This window comes from Emericellopsis cladophorae (assembly GCF_022114955.1).
Source record: "Emericellopsis cladophorae strain MUM 19.33 chromosome Unknown NODE_4_length_1054762_cov_117_872525, whole genome shotgun sequence".
Classification (NCBI taxonomy): domain Eukaryota; kingdom Fungi; phylum Ascomycota; class Sordariomycetes; order Hypocreales; family Bionectriaceae; genus Emericellopsis; species Emericellopsis cladophorae.
In genome coordinates, this window is record NW_026250929.1 from 765,851 (window position 1) to 786,272 (window position 20,422).

Below are 20,422 nucleotides of genomic sequence, written 5' to 3' on the forward strand. Positions count from 1 at the left end.
AGTCGGCTGTGTAGTTGAGTTTGTCTAGAAGGGTAGAAGAAGGGCTGAGTGTATTCAATAAGCTCTATGGCCGTGGATTGCCGAAGCAGCATTTCAATTCGGATTTTGGAGGTTGGAGCGGATGGAGCTGCACCAGGCAACACGATCAACACGCGAAAGGAGTACACTTCATGTTTCAAAGTCTTTGCGATTTAGGCGCCACTCAATAGTTCTCTATTTGTAACATTTACGATGTATGAGTAGTGATATACGCTGAACATCTTGAGCTCCCACAATTCACCCTTTACAGCGCCGACATGTCTGAGGTACCCGGTACCAGCTTGGTGACATCACGTCCTTATCGCGCTGTCGATAAGAGCGTGATAAGCCGTGAACTTCTGACGGCTCGTGCACCTCGAACTTCACGCCGTATCAAGCATCGTCACCACTCCGTTCACATCCCACCAGGCGCATGTCTCCCGCCGTACCCAGACCATGCCATAGCACCACCTCAAGGTCTGACTGACATTCGAATCATCAGCCGCCACCATGTCAGTCAGCACGGCACCCTCGCTACAGCTTACCGATTACCTGGAGAAGCTCCCAGGTACGACCTTTCGGAAGCTCTACCAGCAGCCCTCGACGGCGTTTGCCATCTTTCGGCGCATGCTGCCCCAACTCGGTAAGCCAACAAACTTCCTCTTACGATTCATCACGATGCTCATTGCTAGCCAAAACATTTGTTATGCGCATGCTTTTCATGCCCAAGCCGATGCTCCTCCACGATCTCGAGCTCTGGGTCCGACCCGATGCGAAAAGGTGGCCATTTCTCCCTTCTGCTTGCGCGCTTAGGTACAGCCTCTGACTGGAGGCAGGCAAAAAGATCAAGCACTCTCAATATTGCAGGCGTTCCACATCGTACATATCACCGCGCCGTCACGCGACAAACCGCAGGAGATGCAGCTCTCCTCCAACTTCAGAACATCGATGCGCCTCGCGCTGACTGGCGGGGGCACACACCAATCGTTTGGTGTTCCGTCTAACCTGACCGTCCCGACGGAGATCGACATCAACTTCCTTGATCGATACGCAAAGAAAAAGTGGGAGGACATTTTGCACTTTGTCGTCTCCTCCGTGGGCTACAAGTCTAGCGCAGAGGCCAATGGCCCGAATAAGAGCGTCAAGGAACTCATTATCTCGGGACGTCTCGTCGATCGCCGTCCCGGAGGTGGCATCGGCATCACGCAAGCAGGGTTCACATTCCTCCTGCAGGAAGCCAACGCACAGGTCTGGACGCTGCTTCTACTGTGGCTCGAGGCAATGGACAACAACCGCGAAGCAGGCTTGGAGGCGGTCGACATGCTGTCGTTTCTCTTTGTCCTGGCCAGCATGGAACTTGGGCGGGCCTACGATACAAACGCTCTGACGGAACAGAGGCGGAACATGCTCCCGTCCCTAGTCGACTTTGGCCTTGTGCATGTCCCTCATCATAAGAGATCCATGTTCTTCCCGACCAGGCTGGCGACGACGCTCACATCCGGCTCCAGCTCGAGCCTGCGCACCATCTCCGAGGGTGTGACGGCCGCGACCACGGCAGTCCAGACGTCCGGCGGGCCCCTGGGCTCGACCGAAAAGGGGAGTGTCGTCGTCGAGACGAACTACCGCGTGTACGCCTACACCCACTCCACGCTGCAGATTGCCGTCCTCGCCCTGTTCTGCAAACTCACCTCCCGCTTCCCGGACATGGTGGCCGGTCGCCTGACGCGCGCCTCGATCCGGCAAGCCATCAATTTTGGCATCACGGCCGATCAGATCATTGCGTATCTCGCGGCCCACGCGCACGAGCAGATGCACCGAACCGCGCTGCAGACCGCTAAACCCGTCCTGCCGCCCACCGTCATCGACCAGATCCGCCTCTGGCAGCTGGAGAATGAGCGCATGAAAACGACCGTGGGCTTCCTGTTCAAGGAGTTTGAGGATCATAAGGAGTACCTCGCGGTCGCCGGGTTCGCAGAGGAAATTGGCGTGCTCGTTTGGCGGAGCGACAAGACGGGCATGTTCTTTGCGAGCAAGCACGAGCAGATCAGGGACTATCTGCGGATACGCAAAAAGGCAGAGTGAGGAAGAACTTGTGTCTCCTTGGGGGAGCCCGGCGTTTGTTGATTTTGGTTACCATGGGCTTTGGACACTCGAGGGTATGGGCGTGCACTTGGATTGTACAGGCGTTTTACATTGATTATAGACTTGCGAGAGTGCGCGCCCGGGCGCGCAAATGAGATTGATTCTGTCAGCTGCCCCATAAAATAGCTTTGTGAGCCAATTAGGGCCGTGTATAGCACTTACACGGCTGCCTACGAGATTGCCTATACGTGCGGCGATGAGGCTACCTATATATGCGGTCACGGGGCTGCCTTTATGTGCGGCGATGGCCATGAGGGGAAAGTTGAGAGGCCAATCGATTTCAATTCAGAATATAGGCTCTGATGATGATGAATCTAGATGTTGAGGAACCCAAGAGGAGGTTTGCGGAAGAGACGTAGAGGCCAGAGACATGGAGATCGGCACACGGAACTGAAAACACCACTCAATGATCATAGGCGCGCCGACCCCTTGTGAGATTGGACGAGGCCGCTGTGGCAGACTGTTACAGGGCTCGATGTCGCAGTCACGCGCAGCTGCGTTTTGGTCTGATGTTGCGATCCTCACATCGAACGCCAGAGAAGCAAAAGCCACCACGATATCCGTCACCATATCTTCATCTTCCTCGCCCTCTTCGAGCTTTAAACTTTCATCAACCTTACTACATTTCCCTGCAGCTCCCACCATGAAAGTTGAGGGGCGGCTAGCTTTTAAGTTTGAGGCTATCGTTAGGTAACTTACGGGTATTGGAAACTTATTCGGCTCGAGCGCTATTCGGTCACCTACACGGTCTACATCTCATCGCGGCATCTACAATTATTAAATAATTAAGAAAATTAAAGTAGTTGTAGCCCACGAACGCAGCTAAATTCAGCTACGGGGCAAGGAGCCTCTACGCCACAGCGTCTTTTGACTCCACCGGGTATGCTCAATAATAGATGTGGCATGCTTGATAATACCTCCCAACATGAACTATCGACCCACCGAATTGCTTGCCGTCAAACAGCCTATGAAACCTCACATAGGCCGGGCCACTGGCACCCTTTCAGTTGCGACCCTCTTCGCACCGCGACCCGATGCCTCCTTCAACGAGGACAAGCTTCGCCTGCCGCTGCCGATCCACTTCGACACCTTGCTTTCCTGTTGATACTGGGGTGTCTTCTGTACGCGTTTGTAAGGAAGCAGATACGGCTGCTTGTATTTTTGCGCATAGGCTTGCCGCCACTCCTGCAGCGACACCTTGGCCTCCTCGGTAGAGCACATACACTCAAGGCGGCGAAAAACTCTTTGTAGAATCTCGTCTTGTTCTGTTGCTGGATTTCGGAAAGATGGACCACCCGCCTTTGGATTTGTGGTAGGATTTACCGTCAGAGGATGGAGCGTTTCTGGAAGCGCCGTCAATGTCGACGGCAAGCCTGTTCCCACATCAGTGGCCTGCGTGGCTATGCGACCAGGCGGTATTGGAATCAGAGCTTGGGTGGAAAACTTGTCAAATAGGGACATGAATCTGCCACTCCAATATGCGGAAGGCATCGCGTCACTGACAATGTAATGGTCAGGCTCAGGTGTGCGCGTCTGGCAGCCTTGTGGAGACCCCGCCACGATAGCCGGTGCGGGTGACGCAAGAGGCGAAGATGAGAGCACTATTGTGCTCTGGGTCGAGAGCGATGCGTTTGACGCAGTTGTTTTGAAAGGTGTGGTGGTTCTCAGGGATGATCGTGACATCGAGGTTTGGAGTTCGTGGAGAACATTCATTGTCCTTGAGCGAGGGAGATTGCCCGAAGAGGTCTCGTGAGGCTTCTAGCCGCGAACCCCCTTGGGAGGTATGTTCTCATCTTGTGGGAGGACAAAGGCGCGAGACGAAGTGCTGAATGCTGGCATGCGCAACTTTGGAGGCGCGCGCAGGGCAGATGTTGATCCAAGAACGAGCTGCGAGGAGGATGCTGAACGGAAATCAGGCCGGCGCATTGCCACGTTCTTCCTGATGTTGGTGCCTGATGGCATAACGCTGGGCATTGTCGACGAGACGCAGTCGTTTATCGCGTCGACCATGATCAACTTTTCGCTGCGTGAGAAATCGGGGCCTCGAGAGTTCTTGACGGGACCAATGGGGGATGTTATGTGAAGTCGAGGAGCCTTTGTTCGGAGGCCAAAGCGTGTTCTTGTTCTGGGAGGCCTGGAGCCACGAGAACCGATGTCCATTGCGGCGGGTGCACACTTCAAGTATTCCGGAAAGAGAGCATTGTTTTGAAAGCGAGAGGTAGACGCGCCAGTGCTGCGGACGCGATATAGCCCAGCGCTATCGGATAAGGAGAGGTGAATGAGGTGGTTGTTTACAACAGGAAGGGACGATCCGCTATGGTCAGCTGAAAGCCCCATATTCTGGATGACTCGGATGGGGTGTTATTGATTCAAGTTTTCGCGAAACTGTCGCGGTCTCTCCCTCTTCTCTGCCTATAGAATATCGCGCATTCAGTCATCCCCAACGTCAAGGGGCTTTTTATCCTCGGTTGTTGTCATCGAGTTTCTGCCGGAATGATACCGTACTGACTTGACAAAATCGCTGGCGCTGGTGTCTGGCTAGGCAATAACCCTGTTACGAGTGGTGCCAATATTGAGTAAGAATTGCAGCCTATTATAAGCGGGACGTCTTGGTGGAGCTGTCACGACGGAGTCAGTCGAACAAACTTGCGGTGAGGATCATGTTTGACAGGGCTGGTCTTTCCAACGTTTGGGATCCGCATCGTTCTGTGAGCGAGACGGAAAACCTCGAAAGCAACTGACTTGCCGTCCCCCGAGGACATACCCAACGTGGACCTAGACGTGGCGAGCTACCGCTGCGTGCCCCTGGCTCGCAGCACGCCAAGTTCTGTGTGGTTGATGGAACGTAGGCCATGGTCATGTGTTGTAATATGGAGGGTAAGCGATAACATGGAGATAATGACCCGCCTAGAAGGGGACATCCAGAGGCTCAGGGACACGGCTCTGCTGTGCTGGGGGAAGATTCTGGGAGGAAGCGCCCAAGGATTCGAGAGGGAGAAATCTAGGGTTGGGCTTGGGAATGAAGGATCGCGACGTGTGAGTGGCGATGACTTGAAGCGTCAGATCAAGAACGAATGCTTGATCGCGCTTATTCCGGACCAACCGCACTACGATGTCGACTTTGCGCCTGAAACCAGGAGGATCCAGTCCAACCATGAGCCCGGGAGGGGTGAAACGCCGCTCCAGGCTACGAATCGCGTTCTGAACATGATGGCGAGAAAGTAGGTGCCGCCGTCCGGCCCCAAGATTGCCTCCGACGAGATCTTTACGCCATACATCACGACATTGGCGCCGCAGGATGTGCCCATTGCCATGGTGTCACGGTCCGCCTACAGGTCGGCAGACAAGTCAAACGTAAATGTGCCTCAGAACGAGGCATGGCTATCCTTGATCAGGAACCCAGAGCGGAGTGTGCTCATCCAGAACCCTGATCTCAACACCGTGCCCGTTACCAAATCTATCGTCGACGCCCTGGCGCGTGGGATCGAAGGAACCGTGTCTCTCAGATTCGGCTATACCGCCGCTGGCGAGATGATCCCCGGCGAGGCTGAGACGAATGAGAAAGCCACGAAGCGTTTGATAGCCATGATGACGGCGGATGGTCCCGCCCGTGAGAAGCTTTGTTGGGAAAGATCAAGATTATCCTATACACGCCTGATCCAAGACGAGGAGCTGTCAGATTACGATACTAGTTGTCGATGACTGCGTCGGTGTGCAAGTCAGTGGCAACTAGGACATGCAGACCTGATATCATATCCAGGAGGTCAATGTCATGGTGGACAGCCCGCTGATATGCAGGGTGTGGCGAGAGAGGTTGGAGAGGAATCAAAACGCACGCCAGTTTGGGGTGGCCGAGGACGGCATCTGGAGAGAAGGGGATGGAAGCCCAGGCGAAAGATACAGAAGGGATCCTGGCATGTTGGAAGGTCTAGTCTGGGGCGCTGGGGGTATGCTCAAGAAGCTGAGGGTTTCGGGTGGTCTTGGTCGCGGCCAATGATATGGCAATTGAGATCATATTTCGGATCTACTTGAGTTGCAGCCTAGATGCCTCTGACTGGACAATCTCTGGGATCGCCTCGTAGATACCGTGCTCCTTGGGCTGCCATCCAAGCACCTTCTTGGCCCGGATGGCCGTTGCGCGCGAGTTCATGCCCCAGCTCGCCGCCTCGAACCCGGCAGGAGACTTGACGGCTTCGTCGTATGACATACCCTCGGTCCCCAGCTGGCCCTTGTTGCTCAAACCTTGTTTCTGCACCTCCTTGCCGATAGCTTCCGAGAGCGGTCCCCATGTGTGCTCGCCAATCTCGGTGAGGAAGTACCCCTCTGGTCCCCAGATCTGCGCGTCGTCCTTGCGCGACGGATCAAGCGCAGCCTTGACAAGCAGGTTCATCACCGTGCTCAGGTCTTGTACGTGCACGTGGTTCCACTTGGAGAGACCCCTGCCGATCTGAGGACAGTACTGCTCCTTGAGGATGAACGTGGTCAGCTCGTATACCTGTCGTCCACGGCCGGAGCCAGGACCACGCCCTTGCCCGTATATGGTGGGTGGGCAGACGATGGCTGTCTTGACCTTTTCCGCATACTGGGTGCCCGTGCTCAGGACGATCTCGTCAATGTGGCGGTGGAAGGCGGCCGAGGGGAGGTTGGTGAGCTCCTCGACGCCGTCATAGTCGTTGAAGACCTTGTCGTCAGGCTCGCCAAAGCTTTTCTTGACCTCTGAGTCGAAGTAGGTGAGGATACCTGTCCCACCCACGTGGAGCCAGTAGCCAGGACGATCGGCAGAGTGTCCCTCAACCAGTCCCTTTGCAATGGATTTTGCGGCGCCTTCGTGGTCTGATGAGTCGGCTGTATCTGTGGATGAAGGGGTTGGTGGTTAGCTTCCACGTCTTGTTCAGTGTACTGCGTGTGGTGGTGACCCACGGATAACAATGTCGGCCCACGCTGCCTCCTTTTGAATAATTCCAGAGTCGTCTAGACCACCGAGAACAACTCTGGCCCTGGGGTACTGCGTTTGAACCGCCTTGGCCTTTTCCTGCGAGCGCACCAGCAATGCTAATTCCAGGTTGGGGTACGCTCGAGAGATTTCGTATAGCGCATCGCCTCCAATGTAGCCGGTGGCGCCGGTGAGGAAGATTTTGGCAGACATTATGTGTGTCGGAGCAAAATTGATGTGTGTTTTGCGAATCTTTCAAGCTGGGCGCAATTGTTGATCTTCTTATTTACTGAGGGACACTTGACGACTTTTGTAATTTGAGTGATGACGTACATGTGGACAAACATCTCCAGTCATTGGCAAGACTGATTATCGGTCTATTGAGCGGAACCTGCTCTGGTAAATATTTATCCAAGATGATGCTGATGGCGATTCCACACTGATTGATTCTTCTTCTACCTGTCTGGTATAAGCCTTCATCGCGCGACTCTGGGTCGAATTCCCAATCTCCAGTTGTGCCACGGCCCGCGTTTGATACTTGAAGGTCACGATTCACGACCAACTTTCCCGAGACGGCACTCGATACATCCGTGAGCGCCACGGGAATACCGCTGTGAGCAAAAATGGCATCAAGGCCTTGCGCGAAGAAATATTTGCCCCGTCCCTCACTCATGACGCGGGGCAACGTTGAGATTGAAGTGTCAATGCGACCACGATAAGGTCACCTTCACGCAACCGTATCTCAACTCCAGTCTTGAAAGCCAACGTACCTCGTGTTTTCTCGACAATTAATCATGGATTTGTCCAGGCGCGTGAGCATCTGTTAGGCCATGGCGTCAATGTCTATCCATCTTACATATCATTGCTTGGTCGGTCGTTTGTGAATTGTGACACTCCTCGCGATGCCTTCGGTGGTTTGGAGCCTCAACTTTCCACGAACTAACCCTCAGCGCAGCATCAAAGTCCTTGAGCCAGGCAAAGCATATACTTGAAGGCACGCTATTTCATTCGAGGACAAGTATTTTGGGGAATCTACGTAATCTAGCTGCCGTTGGAGATCTTCCCCTCTTTGGCGTTCGCGGGGCCTCGGCTACGCTCACACTTATGTGTAGACTACGACGTATCCCGACCTGAATGCGTGGGGAATCGGATTCTTTTTTCGCTTCTGACCAGAGTGTAGAGCTGCGTACGTGCCCGGCATCGTGCGCGACCTTGAACCCGAATTCAGGACCACTCACCCCCCTGCCATCTAACATGGAAAATGTACTCAAAAAGTTCCCCCATGGGCTCCCCACTCTCGAGCAGATTCGAGAGTCGAACAAAGGATCAGATCTCCCTCCGGAGACTGCTTGGATTTGGGGACCAGAGGATGAAGTGAGTACGCTCCCCAACGTAGCCTCCTTGTGCCTTTGAGTAACCCGTCTGTGTGCAAGATTGGCCGAATCAACCTTCTGACGCCAGAGAGAGTTCGAGAGGCCAAAACCAAAGAGCTCCTGGACGGCGACGTTGTGTCATTGAAGTGAGCCCAATAAACGCATCGGAAACCTCCCAGCGTGCTAAAATGCCTTGTAGCTGGCCCCTGAATCTGCCCAAGAAGCCATCCTTTGGCCGCCAAGCAGCCAAGCTCACTCTCAAACAGACGACGCCAGACACTGAGATGAGCCAAGACGACCTCATCGACATGAATACCCAGTCTGGCAGTCAATGGGATGGCTTTCGCCACGTGGGACACCTGAAGAACAAGTTCTTCTACAATGGCCTCCGACCGACCGAACTCAAGACTGACACTCGTTGTGGTATCCAAGCCGTCTCAAACCATGGCATCGTGGGGCGAGGCGTGCTGCTGGATTACTATAGCTGGAAGCAACAACGAGGAGAGGAGTACGATCCTTTTACCTCGCATGAGATACACCTGGACGAGCTCCTTCAGGTGGCCAAGGAGCAACGTGTAACTTTCGAGACTGGCGACATTCTTATTATTCGGAGTGGCTACGTCTCCAAGTATCATGAGATTGAGCGCAGAACCCCGGCGAAGCTGGAGGAGCTTGCCAGTGCGTCCCCCCAGTTGGCCGGCGTGGCGCCAACAGAAGAGATCAAAACGTGGCTGCACGACAGGTGAGTGTACGCCTCATACACAGAGCAGCCCAGCTCTAGTGTGAATAAACGACTGACCATCACAACCGCAGCTACTTCAGCGCGGTAGCAGGAGACGCTCCTGCGTGGGAGACGTGGCCCCCTGCCAAAGACTTGCTGGTGAGCCATCACACTTTGAGTTTGTACCTTCTAGGGGTAATGACTGACGGAGAAAATAGCATCAGTACTTGCTCGCGCTGTGGGGGATGCCAATCGGTGAAATGTTTGACCTTGAGGCGCTGGCTGAGCAGTGCAAGAGGAAAAAGCGATGGTCTTTCTTCTTTGTGAGCACACCTCTCAATATACCAGGTATGAGAGGCTCTCGGAACGGTTCCGTATGATACAGTTTACTGACGATTGTAGGTGGAGTCTCGAGCTTAGCAAACGCTCTGGCTGTGCAATAGAAGAGAGCACAATTTGCCCCTTTGGTGATAGGCACAAGGAGTCGATATGGCTATGGCGTCCGTTCTTCTGAGACAACTGCAGCCCGGACCAGACCCAGCCACTGGCGTCGAAGACAATTTAAACCGCCTGAGGCGTATCCTCAGTTCATATGTCTAGTCCCATATACAATTGCTGAGTTTTTTCACATGCCCCGGTATACTTTGCGTGAGTGGTGAACATATGCACTACCGGCTAATTAACTACCAGACCACATCACGGGCGAATCAAAGTCACCAGGGATGGGGAAAAAAACTCGCCTTTCGCCACGAAAGCCTGATCGCTGTTCGCAGGTGGATCACTGTGACTGGACGTCATTCATGGTTCACGTCAGTCAATGGGCGGTAAGGATAGCCAATTGCCTATTCGGGTGGGCCGATCCTGCATGGCCTCCATTGCGGCCTTGGATTATCGGAGCGTCTCCGACACAGATCAGCGCTTTTGTTATCTCACCGCTGAGTTCGATTCCAGTGCGGACTCGACCGGTTTATTGCGGGGAAGAAACAAGAAAGAGCTTTGTTCGTATCTGTTGCTCGATCACTGCCATGACAAGAGAGGGGGCAAGATATTAGTTACACTCCAAAAGAGGGCTAGAGTCTCAAAATGAATGAGCCATCTCTTTTTATATTAGCCGTTGGGACAAGGCAAAGTTCATGCAATAGGCCAGGTTTATCTCCAGCCAGCTTCCAACACATCAACGGCTGCCATCTCACCAACACCCGAGAAGGATGCTCTTGGCGTGCTTGAACCTTGCTGTCCAAACCAACCCACCAAATGGCGCGATGACATATGAAAGATGCCTCTTGCTTCTTCACGCGGACTTTGTGGACAACCGGACTTTCCTGTACCTAGGGATCCTCTGATCCCAGGATACAAGAAACTCAACTGCCGTTGCCAGGACTTTGATCGCTTTGCTCATGACGTTCTGGACCTACCCCTCGTTGATTCTGACGACAAGTCGTCAAGGTTATTTAGGCATATGAATAAGCTTTTACATCCGCAAGAATAATATGTGGCGACTCTGCAGAAAGGTCTGACCCCAGCATCCGCGTCCATCTTCACCATGTTGCGCATCATCTCAAGCACACTATGTGCCGGCATACTTCTCGCTTCTTGTGCCATTACCCAGTCAGGAAGTCCACAATCAGGTTTTCAATACGGTGAGAACTGGGTAGTGGTGCAGATGGATTCGGACGTTTTCGCGAGGGCATTCCCCAAAGTCAACATCACGCTGCATGTTCCCGCCTTCTCCAAGCCCGAGACTGTGCCTGCACGCTTTGCCAATGACTCCGAGGGCCCAACTGATGAGATTGAGCATGACTATTTTATTCGCGACCTTGCTCGCAAGAACTCGTGGCTGTCGTACGAGACTGCCGACTTCTTGTCCAAAGAGAGCCGCGCCATTTCCCACCTCTACCTATCCACGCCCGGCAAAGGCGAGGAGAAAAGGCTGCGCGTCTACCTACAAGCTGCTATTCGCGGCAATGAGCCAGCAGCTGATCAGTCTATCCTTGCGCTGCTGGGCAAGATGGATGCCGAGCCTGCCTAAGCCGCGACGATCTTCGAGAAGACGGACATCAAAGTGCTGCCTCGCTACAACGTTGACGGAGTCGCTTAATTCCTGCACAAGCTGGTCTGCAATATGGACGGTAACCGCGACCATATCAATCCCGCTCATGAGCAGAGCAGGAAGATCAAGGGCGTGGTCACTCAGTGGAATCCTCGCATCTCCATTGTTATGGACGAGTACACAGCCTCGACTGTCTTTGGCGAGAGGTACAAGCACGGTGCCGACTCCCTGATCTCCGGTGGTATTAATTCCAATACTCACCTCGACATCATGGGCCAAGTCCTGAATAAGTTCATCCCTGCCATGGGCGACGCCCTACAGGAGTACGGTCTGCGCTGGAATCCCTATGTCACGAACGGCGCCTCCGATGATGACCCCGATGGTGCTGTTGTCCTCCAGTGCTGTCACCGAGGCCCGCGCTGATCGCAATGCAATCGGTCTGCCGCAGACTATTTCATTTCTGATGGAGGTGCGTGGCATCCGCCTAGCGGACCAGCACTTCCACAGCCGCGTTGGTACTAACCTAGTCAAGATTCAAACTATCCTTGAGACCGCCAGCGACGACTTTGACAGTGTGCTCTCCACGGTCGAGGATGCCCTTCAAGAATTTATTGACAGCGACGAGGACATAATCTTCACGGACTCGTCCGTCCGCGAGACAGGTAATTTCACACTGATCGACATCAACAATGGCAGTGTCGTCCATCCTGAGATTGAATTCATCCGTACAACCCCCTCCGAGGCAAACCTCACCCGTACCCGGGCCGAGGTCTACACTATCCCTCTTCCCTGTTTTGACGATGCCAACAAGCTTGAGAACCTCGGTCTTGAGGTGGAAAAGCCGGAGCACGGGTTCAACGGAACTGTCGAGACACTGATCATCGAGACTTCCCAAGTGACTCCGTCGCAGTGCGAAGGCACCTATCTCAATACGGTGACTACCACTGCTCGCGAAAGGAACATCATGCTGCCTCCAGGCAGTTTCCGGGTCAGCGCCAAGCAGAAAAATGCGGCTATGGCATTTATTGCGCTGGAACTGGAGAACATTGACAGCTATATGACATTCAACATTACACAGGTCGATGAGGGCGAGGAATATCCTGTGTTTAGGGTGTGCAGGGAGCAGTCCTAACCTAGTGCAAGTTGGCTTGCTCTATTGTTATCAACGAGTATTGTTGAGGCTGTTTCTAATTACTGCATCTATGCCGAAAGTAGAAAAAGAGGAAAATCTTGTTGGGGAACGAACACGCAAAAGGAGCGATACTTGGATGATGAGTTGTGATGCGGAGTGAGTATACACTAATAACTTGGATGAGACATTGAAGCTGTTTTACTTTCCTCGCGACTCAATTGTTTTATCGAGTATTAATGCTGACTTGTTCTGTTTTGACTAGCTGCTCCGAATGGACATTGAACTTGATTTCTTCCCAACTACCTTAAGCTCCTTTCTATTACCCTAAAGTAACGCTCAGAGTGTGCTCAAGACAGTCTTCTTGCAAGGCCTCCCGCGACGTGACCCATGAAACGTCGAGATCTTGATCATTCAAGTCATTGCCGACGGCCAAAGTTCCAACAAGATGGCCGTCCAGCGTCACCACAGCAGCCCCTGAGTCACTTTGCCTTGAGAAAGTGGTGAGTATTTCGTTTTCTTCGCGCCACCCATAGACCATCAAGTGCCAAACATTGGCACCTCGTGTTCGCTCGACGCACCCGTAACGATTGCAGATGCCAAATGTCAGATAAGTTCTCGGCCCATACTTACACACAATTGTTACTCTCGAGTCTTGTTCGCACATCTCCCGTTGAAGCTCCTCCAAGGTCACGGTTCCTTTGATCTCGTGCATCTCCAGTCCGTCGTCTATCATATTGGGGAAGGGGATGCCCATCGATATTGTTGCATTACTGACCGGTCCAGGAATTGCCGTATAAGGAACATGAAGACGGTTCCTAGGACTGCCTGATGGAAAGACCTCCATGTCTAGGCTGACTAAAGCCCAGTCCCGCAAAGGCGGCTTCGGCGCCGATCTGACGAGGACCTCTCGAATGGCCATATCTGCGTAGTTCATAATGTTTTAGATACGTTACTTTTGATTCCACACTCGATTCATCGTAGACTTCAGACGAACAAGCTCCATCGCGGCTGCGGAGTTGCTCTTCTTCTCGAGGGTTTCCTCCCTACGGGCAACACATCGCTTCATGTCGGCACGAAGGTTGTAGTATTTATGTAGAGCTGTTTCTGCGCACTATAGCTGTTGGAGAGCAGAAATCGGCAGCTGTGTGACAGAGATCGGCTCTGTGCGAGACTTGGCCACCGTATAAGGCATCTTAGCGTTTGTGAGCAGAACGTGCCGGCTTGTAAGTTCAGCGGTCGTTGTGATGCGTTTGCCGTCTTCTTCAAAAGGCTTATATTGAATGACGGCTCTGACTGCCGTGCCACGCAACCCGCGGCCGCCAATCGTTCATAAGAAAGCGGGAAGTCTTTAAGAAGATTAAAGAAGTAATAATCCACTGGCGCCATGGAACATTGGGACTTGGCCAACGCGTAGGGCTGACTTGGACAAGGTACAGTACCCGGAGGCAATCTAATGTCAGACTCAGTACTACGCGTCTGTCGTCAGCATCATTTCTCGTGCTGCTGACCGCCCATGGGATCCACGATTGCCATGCATGTGAAATGAGCACAGTTCACACAGCTTTCATATTTTGAGGCAATGCTAGTGACAGCTGCGCCAATAAACTCTAATTGGGAAACATTGCTACCATATGCCGCCTCAGCCACCAGATCATTTCGTGAACGGGGCTTCCATGGTACAGGTGGATCTAGGAGCCGACATTCATTGTATAGAAGTCCTAAAAGACTGCGGAGAGGCACAGCCGCGTCGGTGGTCTTGATCATCAATCGTTGTCAGCCTGTTACTCCTGAACGACAACCCAGCGTGCCGATGTAACCGCCACCGAGAGCGCACGTACAGATCGTCGTGATCGGCAGCCAAATCGGGCTCAAGAGACAGCCCCGAGGGAAGTGGTCTATTACATTACTTCTCGTGGCCATTTTCTTGGTATCAATAATTTTCATCTGGGTTCGTCTCCGAAGTCCCAACACGGTGTCCAGTGTCAGTCGCTGACCATGCCAGGTTTTCCGCATGCCAGACCCCACCAGCTTCCAGCGGGCCACACAGAGCCGCAGCCCTCTCGACACGAGCACACTACCATCGGGGGATCGAAAATTAGCCATTATCCTCCCAGTCGATCGACCAAGCCCAGATTTGTGCAAGTTAATAATGAGTGCCGTTGCCTTGGGATACCCATCGCCTGTTATCGTCAACTGGCAGAGAGAGTTTCACACCGACACAGAGGGCGTTGGAGCGTCGCAGCTCGCCAAAATCACGGGCACGCTTGACTAACTCAACTGGGCCACTAGCAAAGACACGGCGGGATATGACCAGTTGGACGACGAGGACATTGTCGTCATGCTCGATGCCCTCGATGTGTGGTTCCAACTGCCTCCTGAGGTCTTACTGACCAGATACTTCATGGCTTTGCAAGAAGCAGACCAAAGATTGCAGAATGAGCACAATATGACAGCCGAGGACTCCATTTACCACACTATCATGGTCGCTGCTTAGAAAGGCCGCTTCTCGCCGCGTGACTCGGTATCGAATTTTCACTGCAAAGACGTGCCTACGAGCATCTTGCCTGGCGACACGTATGGCATGTGGACAGACACGAAATTCCGAAACTGGAGGTACATGAGACCACGCTTTGTTAACAGCGGCAGCATCATGGGTCCAAGGGGGGATATGAAACGATTTTTTGGGCGAGTCCAGCGTCGCATGGGCGGTTATCTTGACGGGTTCGGGATGTTCAGGAACTCGCCGGCGATCAGGGTGTCTTTGAGGAGGTGTTCGGTGATAGTCAGTTTGGAGGCGCATACTGGCCCAAGATGGGTTGGAGAGTGATGGCGCAACAGAGAACCCGAAGACAAAAGAACTTCACAAGGAGTACGAGTACCATGTGGGGCTGGACTACAGACAAGAGTTGTTTTGCCCTACGTGCTACTCTGAAGAAAACGGCTTCTTTGTCGAGCTCGGTAATCCAGAAGCTGTTGAACTGGAGTCACATCGAGTGGGAGTATCGCCCCCTCGCGTGGCCGGTCTCCCTGCCGATATCGCCGTGGCCAACTCACCGCTGCTCACACTCGAGCTTGCTACATCTGACCAACCATCATGGGGCCAGTTGGCGCTCTAGACAGACTTTTGGACGACTACCGTCCCTGCGGTCATTCACCATAATGCTTGGAAAAACGTATTAAAGGGAAGACGAACCACTTGCTGGGATAGAATGTGGTACTTTCCGTGGCTCAGGCAGCTCATGGAGCATAACGTGGCTCTGTCCAACGACACGGCGGCCTTTTGTTGAGTTTGGGGCTACTGGGGAGCCCAAACTACGCATCTGGCCGTCTGACTTGAAATGGAGCACTAGAAGGCCTGTCATTTTCAAAAGGGAGCTCGCCGCGGATGACTGGAGTTTGCATCAAGCAGAGTGTGACGATGTATGCCGTGGGGATCCAGAAGACAAAATATGGCACGAAGAGATATTTCGAGACGGGAAAGGCTCCCTATGAATTGGACACTTGGTCAGTAGATGACATGTTTTTGAATAAATAACATGATTTCATAACGTCTAAGTATTGATCACCCTGGCACATGTGAATACCCCTGGACACTGATGAAATTGTGAATGCGCAAAATTTAACGATAAATCACCGTGGCAATCGAACTAGATCTAATTACAGCAACGAAACCTAACGTAGTCTTGACCACGAAAGCTTGAAATTCGATTATAACCTAGAAAGGAACAGACTTTCTAATGCGCCATCGCTTAGAAGCGACTTTTCTGTCTGGCTGCTGCACCGGAAACTACAGGTTAGGCAGCCTCCAGGTATTTCCCCGTTTGGGTCGAGTGCCGCGACGTGATTCGTGCGTCGCCGGTCCGGTCCGGCTTTCCTTGGCGCGCGGCGCACCAAGCTGCTCGCAGACCTTTGTTTTCAATGCTGTGATATATGCGCATTCTCGGGGCATTGAAAGTTTTTTAATACACAGTTGGGCTCATGACTATGATTTTTACTATGCCAAAGTTGAGTATATATCTCCATGTCCCATGGCAAGTCCTCCTCCCTCCGGTGCCTGCTCTGCACCTAGGCGCTCGTGATGAGAACAGCTATCAGATAAGGGGTGGATCAGTATTTCCATTCGCAGTGTATACAGCTTATGTGCTTTTGATATTCACGATTGTTGACGACCCAACTCTTCAGAGGAAGCCCCTCCTGAAACGCAATGTACTCATATCATGCTGCTTCTTTCCAAGCCGTAGATTGCAGATCTGTTCTGTTCTTCCTCTGTAACTACCTACGTGTAAACCCGTCTTGATGCATCTCAAACCCTAATTAACACGCTATTCCATCTCTGCCTCCTTTCAAATGTTCTTACTATGCTCAGGAACGCCTCAAAAGTCACCCTTTTCGCCCAGGTCCCGATCCACAACGTCATCCAGCACCTCCAGCCCATCTTTCTGAGCCACCATCTCGACCTCTTCAAGCGGCGCGTGTTTGCCTCTGTCTTTTTTGTCGCCCAAAACGTCGCCAGGATGATTAAGTTGCACAGTCCCATCATGCCCAGGGCACTCGCAAGGTTCTCGCGGTACCGTGGTGCGTACTGCTGCCGAAATATCTGCGGCCCAATTGCACTACCAATTTGCACATAGCTGTTGATAATGCCAATGCTAAACGCCGAGCCCGTCGGGCATGCCGTCTTCTGCAACCGCCTCGGCCACATGAGCGGGAAAAAGGAGGCCGTGAAAGCATTGCCGATGAGGGTGGCGGCGTGCACGAAGCCGTTGAACGGATAGGCGACCAGGATGGCATACAAGGCCATAACAACCATGAAGACGCCCATCGGGTATAGGGGCCGCGGGATACGGCCCTTATCAGCCATCCAACTTGTGATGCCGATGGCCAAGCGACTCAGCACCGAGATGGGCAGGTTCAGGAGCTGCGCTTGCGCAATTGTCGTGAATCCCACAGAAGTTGGCGATGACGGTGGGCTGGTAGAAGCGGACTCCCGACGTGCCGATCGTGAAGGTGATTCAGATGAGGGTGAAGGGCCAGGGGCGCTTATCCTTGAGGGTGTCGATGATCTTGCAGAAGTTGAAGTTAGACTCGGCCGCGCGTGGGGCGTTGGGAGGCAGGCGTGCTTGTGTGGGTAGCAGGAACTTGACCGCGATGCCGAGTAAAATGGTCAGGGGACTCTCCGTGAGGAACAGCCACTGCCAGCCAGACAGTTCACGGACGCCAGACACGGTTTAAATGCAAACAACAGAATACCAACTAAATATTCCAGCCAAGTTTGCAAGACGTCGGCGGCATGATTAGCTCTTGAGGCTCGGGAATCTGTTCGCAACTCACAGAAGTATGGCAGGCGTTCGACATTTCGTCTGGCCTATGCTAGTATGTCATCTGCAAAATGACGCTAGGAAACATGCTAGCCTCAAAGAAGCCAAGAAGAAATCGAGTCGTGTAGATGCCCTCCTTGTGAGATACAGGTATGTGACCTAGTAGAGTGACGCCACAGGAGAGCATGATCCGGGATTGCCCGGTGCTGGGCGTGAAGCGGTTGGAGGGTGCTTCGAACACAATATACGGGACTTGGAATGATCATGTCGGCGTATCCTATTGAAGAGCCAAAATCACATAATAGAGACATTCGGCAGGTTGTACTGGTCAGAAGACATGCCAAGCTCTATCATAATGTTCCGGTCCATGGCCCTATTCATGATCCTCGCGTTGGAGATGTTCTCTGAATTGAGATTCTCCATCAGGAATAGAAGAGAGAAAATAGGCATAATCTGCAGGTCGAAACGTCTCATCAGTGCCTTCTCTTACTCTCCTGTTAGCAGTGCGCGACCGCGCATGCGCTCCGCGTCGTAGCCGTCAACGTCTGACGCTTCGAGTTTTTGTTCCACATCCTAGCTTCTCCGAGCATACGTGAGATCGGATCCAGAGACCTGCGACCCCTCCTTGGACGCGTTGCTACCAGAGTCGGCTCCGGAAGTTGGTGATTTCTCCATAGCCATTAAGGATATGTGTTTATGGGAACGTGTACAACAGAGCTGAGCCAGGCTGTCGAGCCTTTACTCGATTACACATGCCGGTTGTTTGTTAGGAATTGTTGTTATCGTCAATGTGAATCCTGGCATGATGGAGATTACTATCATGAGATACAAGGTCTCGCCTTCTCACTCCACCGCTCCGGCTACGCTGGTGATGCAGACGTGACATCCAAGGCGCCATGGTTGCTACACGGACAGTGACAGAATCTCGGAGAGTATACCATAATCCATTCTCCAAGATCTTGCAGGTTCCCTCGTCTTGGTCTTGCGCGCCTCGTTTTAGTTCTCGCTGATAGTGTATCCTTTCTCGAATACATCCTCACCCAATCCCTGCCACACGCAGTCTGCGTCACATTTAAACCACACCATCTTCAGCTTCATGTGATTTACAGAGAACGATAGGCCAACGTATTGTGAACGTTACCTCCTCGTTGAGAACACAATTGCGGGGCCCGGTGACGAACTTCAGGGTCCCCCACTCGAGGTCCAAGAGAACATTGAATGCAATCTCGCATGTCATGCATGCATATGGAAAGAGGCTGATGCAGGCTAATTTGAAAGAAGCGATGAAGCCGGTTTTGACTGTCGGATAGCCCATCCTGCAAGCCCAAACCCTTGAGAACAGTAGTCTAATCATCAAGATAGCTGCTGCCGTTCAACAACAGCCAAGCGCACATGTACCAAGCGCCCCTGCAGCTCTGCCAATTACAAGCAGGTGGCTGTAATCACGCATGAGCGTAAGTGAATACTTATCAGAATATCCAGTTGATGACTGAGAAACCCAGTCGAATGGGCTGGTTTAGTCACGCTCGATCTCTCCAAGTTCGACCAGCGAGGATGCAAGGAGGCCCTGGCAGAGCAGCTCTTTGAGGTCTTGAAGACAACTGTATTCTTCTCCATTGTCAACTTTGGCCTCTCGTAAGGCCCTAGTCGACCGCCAATTCGACACTGGCCAATCCCCCTTTGAGCTGCCCGTTGACGGAAGCTCAAGTACAGGGCCGACCTCCACAACGGTGCATACAATCACTATAAGCTATTGAATCTGCGTATAAGACCCCAAGCTAGGTCCAAGGACAATCACAAAGTATTTGACTAAGGATCGACGCAGGAGGTCTGCTCTGGTATCTCTGACATCACCGAGATCTACAATATCCTCAAGTTCTTACCCGCGCTTGAGCGTCAAAATCTTGCCATCGTCGTCGAGCTGCCATAAGTCTACTTTGCTAAGCGTCATCGGTACGAAGACGTCATGTCCCACTGTCACCTGCGCTACATGTATTTGAAGTACCGCGCGCGCGACGCCGACACCAACGCGAACCTGGACAATTTCTGGTTCAAGGGCCACACGGATTTTGGAAGCCTGACGCTGCCCTTCCGTCAAAATGTCGCGGCGTTGCAAGTTCGTGGCCAAGACGGCGGGCGAAAGTGGGTGAAGCCCCACGACGGGAGTATCCCGGTCAACGTGGCGGATGCCCTCCAGTTCCTGACTAATGGTTTCCCCAAAGGCAACATCCATCGTGTGATGGCGCCTCCGCCGGATCATGCTGGCATTGACCGTCTGGGGGTCTTGTGCTTTGTGCGTCCGGAAGATAGCCTGGAGCTGAAGCCTGTGGACAGCCCTGTGCTTTGGAGGCTGGGATACAATCCTGATGAGAACAGTCAGCTCGCAGAGGGAATCACGACCGGGGAGTGGGTGCATGCGTGTGTCAAGGCTGGCGTGAACAGGTTCGAGAAGGCCAGGGGCGAGGTGAGTGAGCAGGAGATTCTAAACGGCGTGAAGACCACGTGCTTTGATTAAAGGTATCGCAATGAACGTGCCGTCGACGGCGAATTATTGACATTTTTTTTCACGTCAAATGACTTTCTAATCATCACTGATGTACTTTACATACACGTCACGGTGGAATCTGACCGCGACATCTCGATGACTCCTGGATTGGTCCGCAGCTGGCTCTCGCCCCAAGTATCGTACTTCCCCTTCAAGAAAGTCGAGTCAAGATTTGCCCCTCATCCGACTC

General features: G+C 52.8%; 9 protein-coding genes across 9 annotated transcripts; 7 read left to right on the plus strand and 2 right to left on the minus strand.

Moving 5' to 3' along the window:
* Nucleotides 1-528: 528 nt before the first annotated feature.
* On the plus strand, nt 529-2,100 carry J7T54_006619 (RNA polymerase II transcription factor B subunit-like protein; the record flags this gene model as incomplete). Its single annotated transcript, XM_051503071.1, has 3 exons — nt 529-661; nt 711-778; nt 886-2,100. The coding sequence occupies 3 exons, from the start codon at nt 529-531 to the stop codon at nt 2,098-2,100; spliced, it is 1,416 nt and encodes a 471-aa protein (XP_051365430.1).
* A 2,958-nt stretch (nt 2,101-5,058) lies between these two features.
* Nucleotides 5,059-6,157, plus strand: J7T54_006620 (uncharacterized protein; the record flags this gene model as incomplete). The annotated part of the gene is made up of 4 exons (XM_051503072.1): nt 5,059-5,196; nt 5,386-5,770; nt 5,853-5,878; nt 5,921-6,157. 4 exons carry the CDS (start codon nt 5,059-5,061, stop codon nt 6,155-6,157), a joined length of 786 nt encoding a protein of 261 aa, XP_051365431.1.
* A 27-nt stretch (nt 6,158-6,184) lies between these two features.
* On the minus strand, nt 6,185-7,306 carry J7T54_006621 (uncharacterized protein; the record flags this gene model as incomplete). Its single annotated transcript, XM_051503073.1, has 2 exons — nt 6,185-7,011; nt 7,081-7,306. The coding sequence occupies 2 exons, from the start codon at nt 7,304-7,306 to the stop codon at nt 6,185-6,187; spliced, it is 1,053 nt and encodes a 350-aa protein (XP_051365432.1).
* A 1,041-nt stretch (nt 7,307-8,347) lies between these two features.
* Nucleotides 8,348-9,630, plus strand: J7T54_006622 (uncharacterized protein; the record flags this gene model as incomplete). The annotated part of the gene is made up of 6 exons (XM_051503074.1): nt 8,348-8,467; nt 8,527-8,612; nt 8,666-9,208; nt 9,280-9,346; nt 9,406-9,535; nt 9,590-9,630. The coding sequence occupies 6 exons, from the start codon at nt 8,348-8,350 to the stop codon at nt 9,628-9,630; spliced, it is 987 nt and encodes a 328-aa protein (XP_051365433.1).
* A 1,100-nt stretch (nt 9,631-10,730) lies between these two features.
* On the plus strand, nt 10,731-11,216 carry J7T54_006623 (uncharacterized protein; the record flags this gene model as incomplete). Its single annotated transcript, XM_051503075.1, has 1 exon — nt 10,731-11,216. The coding sequence occupies one exon, from the start codon at nt 10,731-10,733 to the stop codon at nt 11,214-11,216; it is 486 nt and encodes a 161-aa protein (XP_051365434.1).
* A 93-nt stretch (nt 11,217-11,309) lies between these two features.
* On the plus strand, nt 11,310-12,369 carry J7T54_006624 (uncharacterized protein; the record flags this gene model as incomplete). Its single annotated transcript, XM_051503076.1, has 2 exons — nt 11,310-11,560; nt 11,637-12,369. The coding sequence occupies 2 exons, from the start codon at nt 11,310-11,312 to the stop codon at nt 12,367-12,369; spliced, it is 984 nt and encodes a 327-aa protein (XP_051365435.1).
* Nucleotides 12,370-14,000: 1,631 nt separating this feature from the next.
* Nucleotides 14,001-15,485, plus strand: J7T54_006625 (uncharacterized protein; the record flags this gene model as incomplete). The annotated part of the gene is made up of 5 exons (XM_051503077.1): nt 14,001-14,045; nt 14,372-14,511; nt 14,659-14,851; nt 15,106-15,151; nt 15,208-15,485. 5 exons carry the CDS (start codon nt 14,001-14,003, stop codon nt 15,483-15,485), a joined length of 702 nt encoding a protein of 233 aa, XP_051365436.1.
* A 1,257-nt stretch (nt 15,486-16,742) lies between these two features.
* Nucleotides 16,743-17,724, minus strand: J7T54_006626 (uncharacterized protein; the record flags this gene model as incomplete). The annotated part of the gene is made up of 3 exons (XM_051503078.1): nt 16,743-16,828; nt 16,921-17,287; nt 17,701-17,724. The coding sequence occupies 3 exons, from the start codon at nt 17,722-17,724 to the stop codon at nt 16,743-16,745; spliced, it is 477 nt and encodes a 158-aa protein (XP_051365437.1).
* A 1,929-nt stretch (nt 17,725-19,653) lies between these two features.
* On the plus strand, nt 19,654-20,202 carry J7T54_006627 (uncharacterized protein; the record flags this gene model as incomplete). The annotated part of the gene is made up of 1 exon (XM_051503079.1): nt 19,654-20,202. The coding sequence occupies one exon, from the start codon at nt 19,654-19,656 to the stop codon at nt 20,200-20,202; it is 549 nt and encodes a 182-aa protein (XP_051365438.1).
* Between the last annotated feature and the right edge of the window lie 220 nt (nt 20,203-20,422).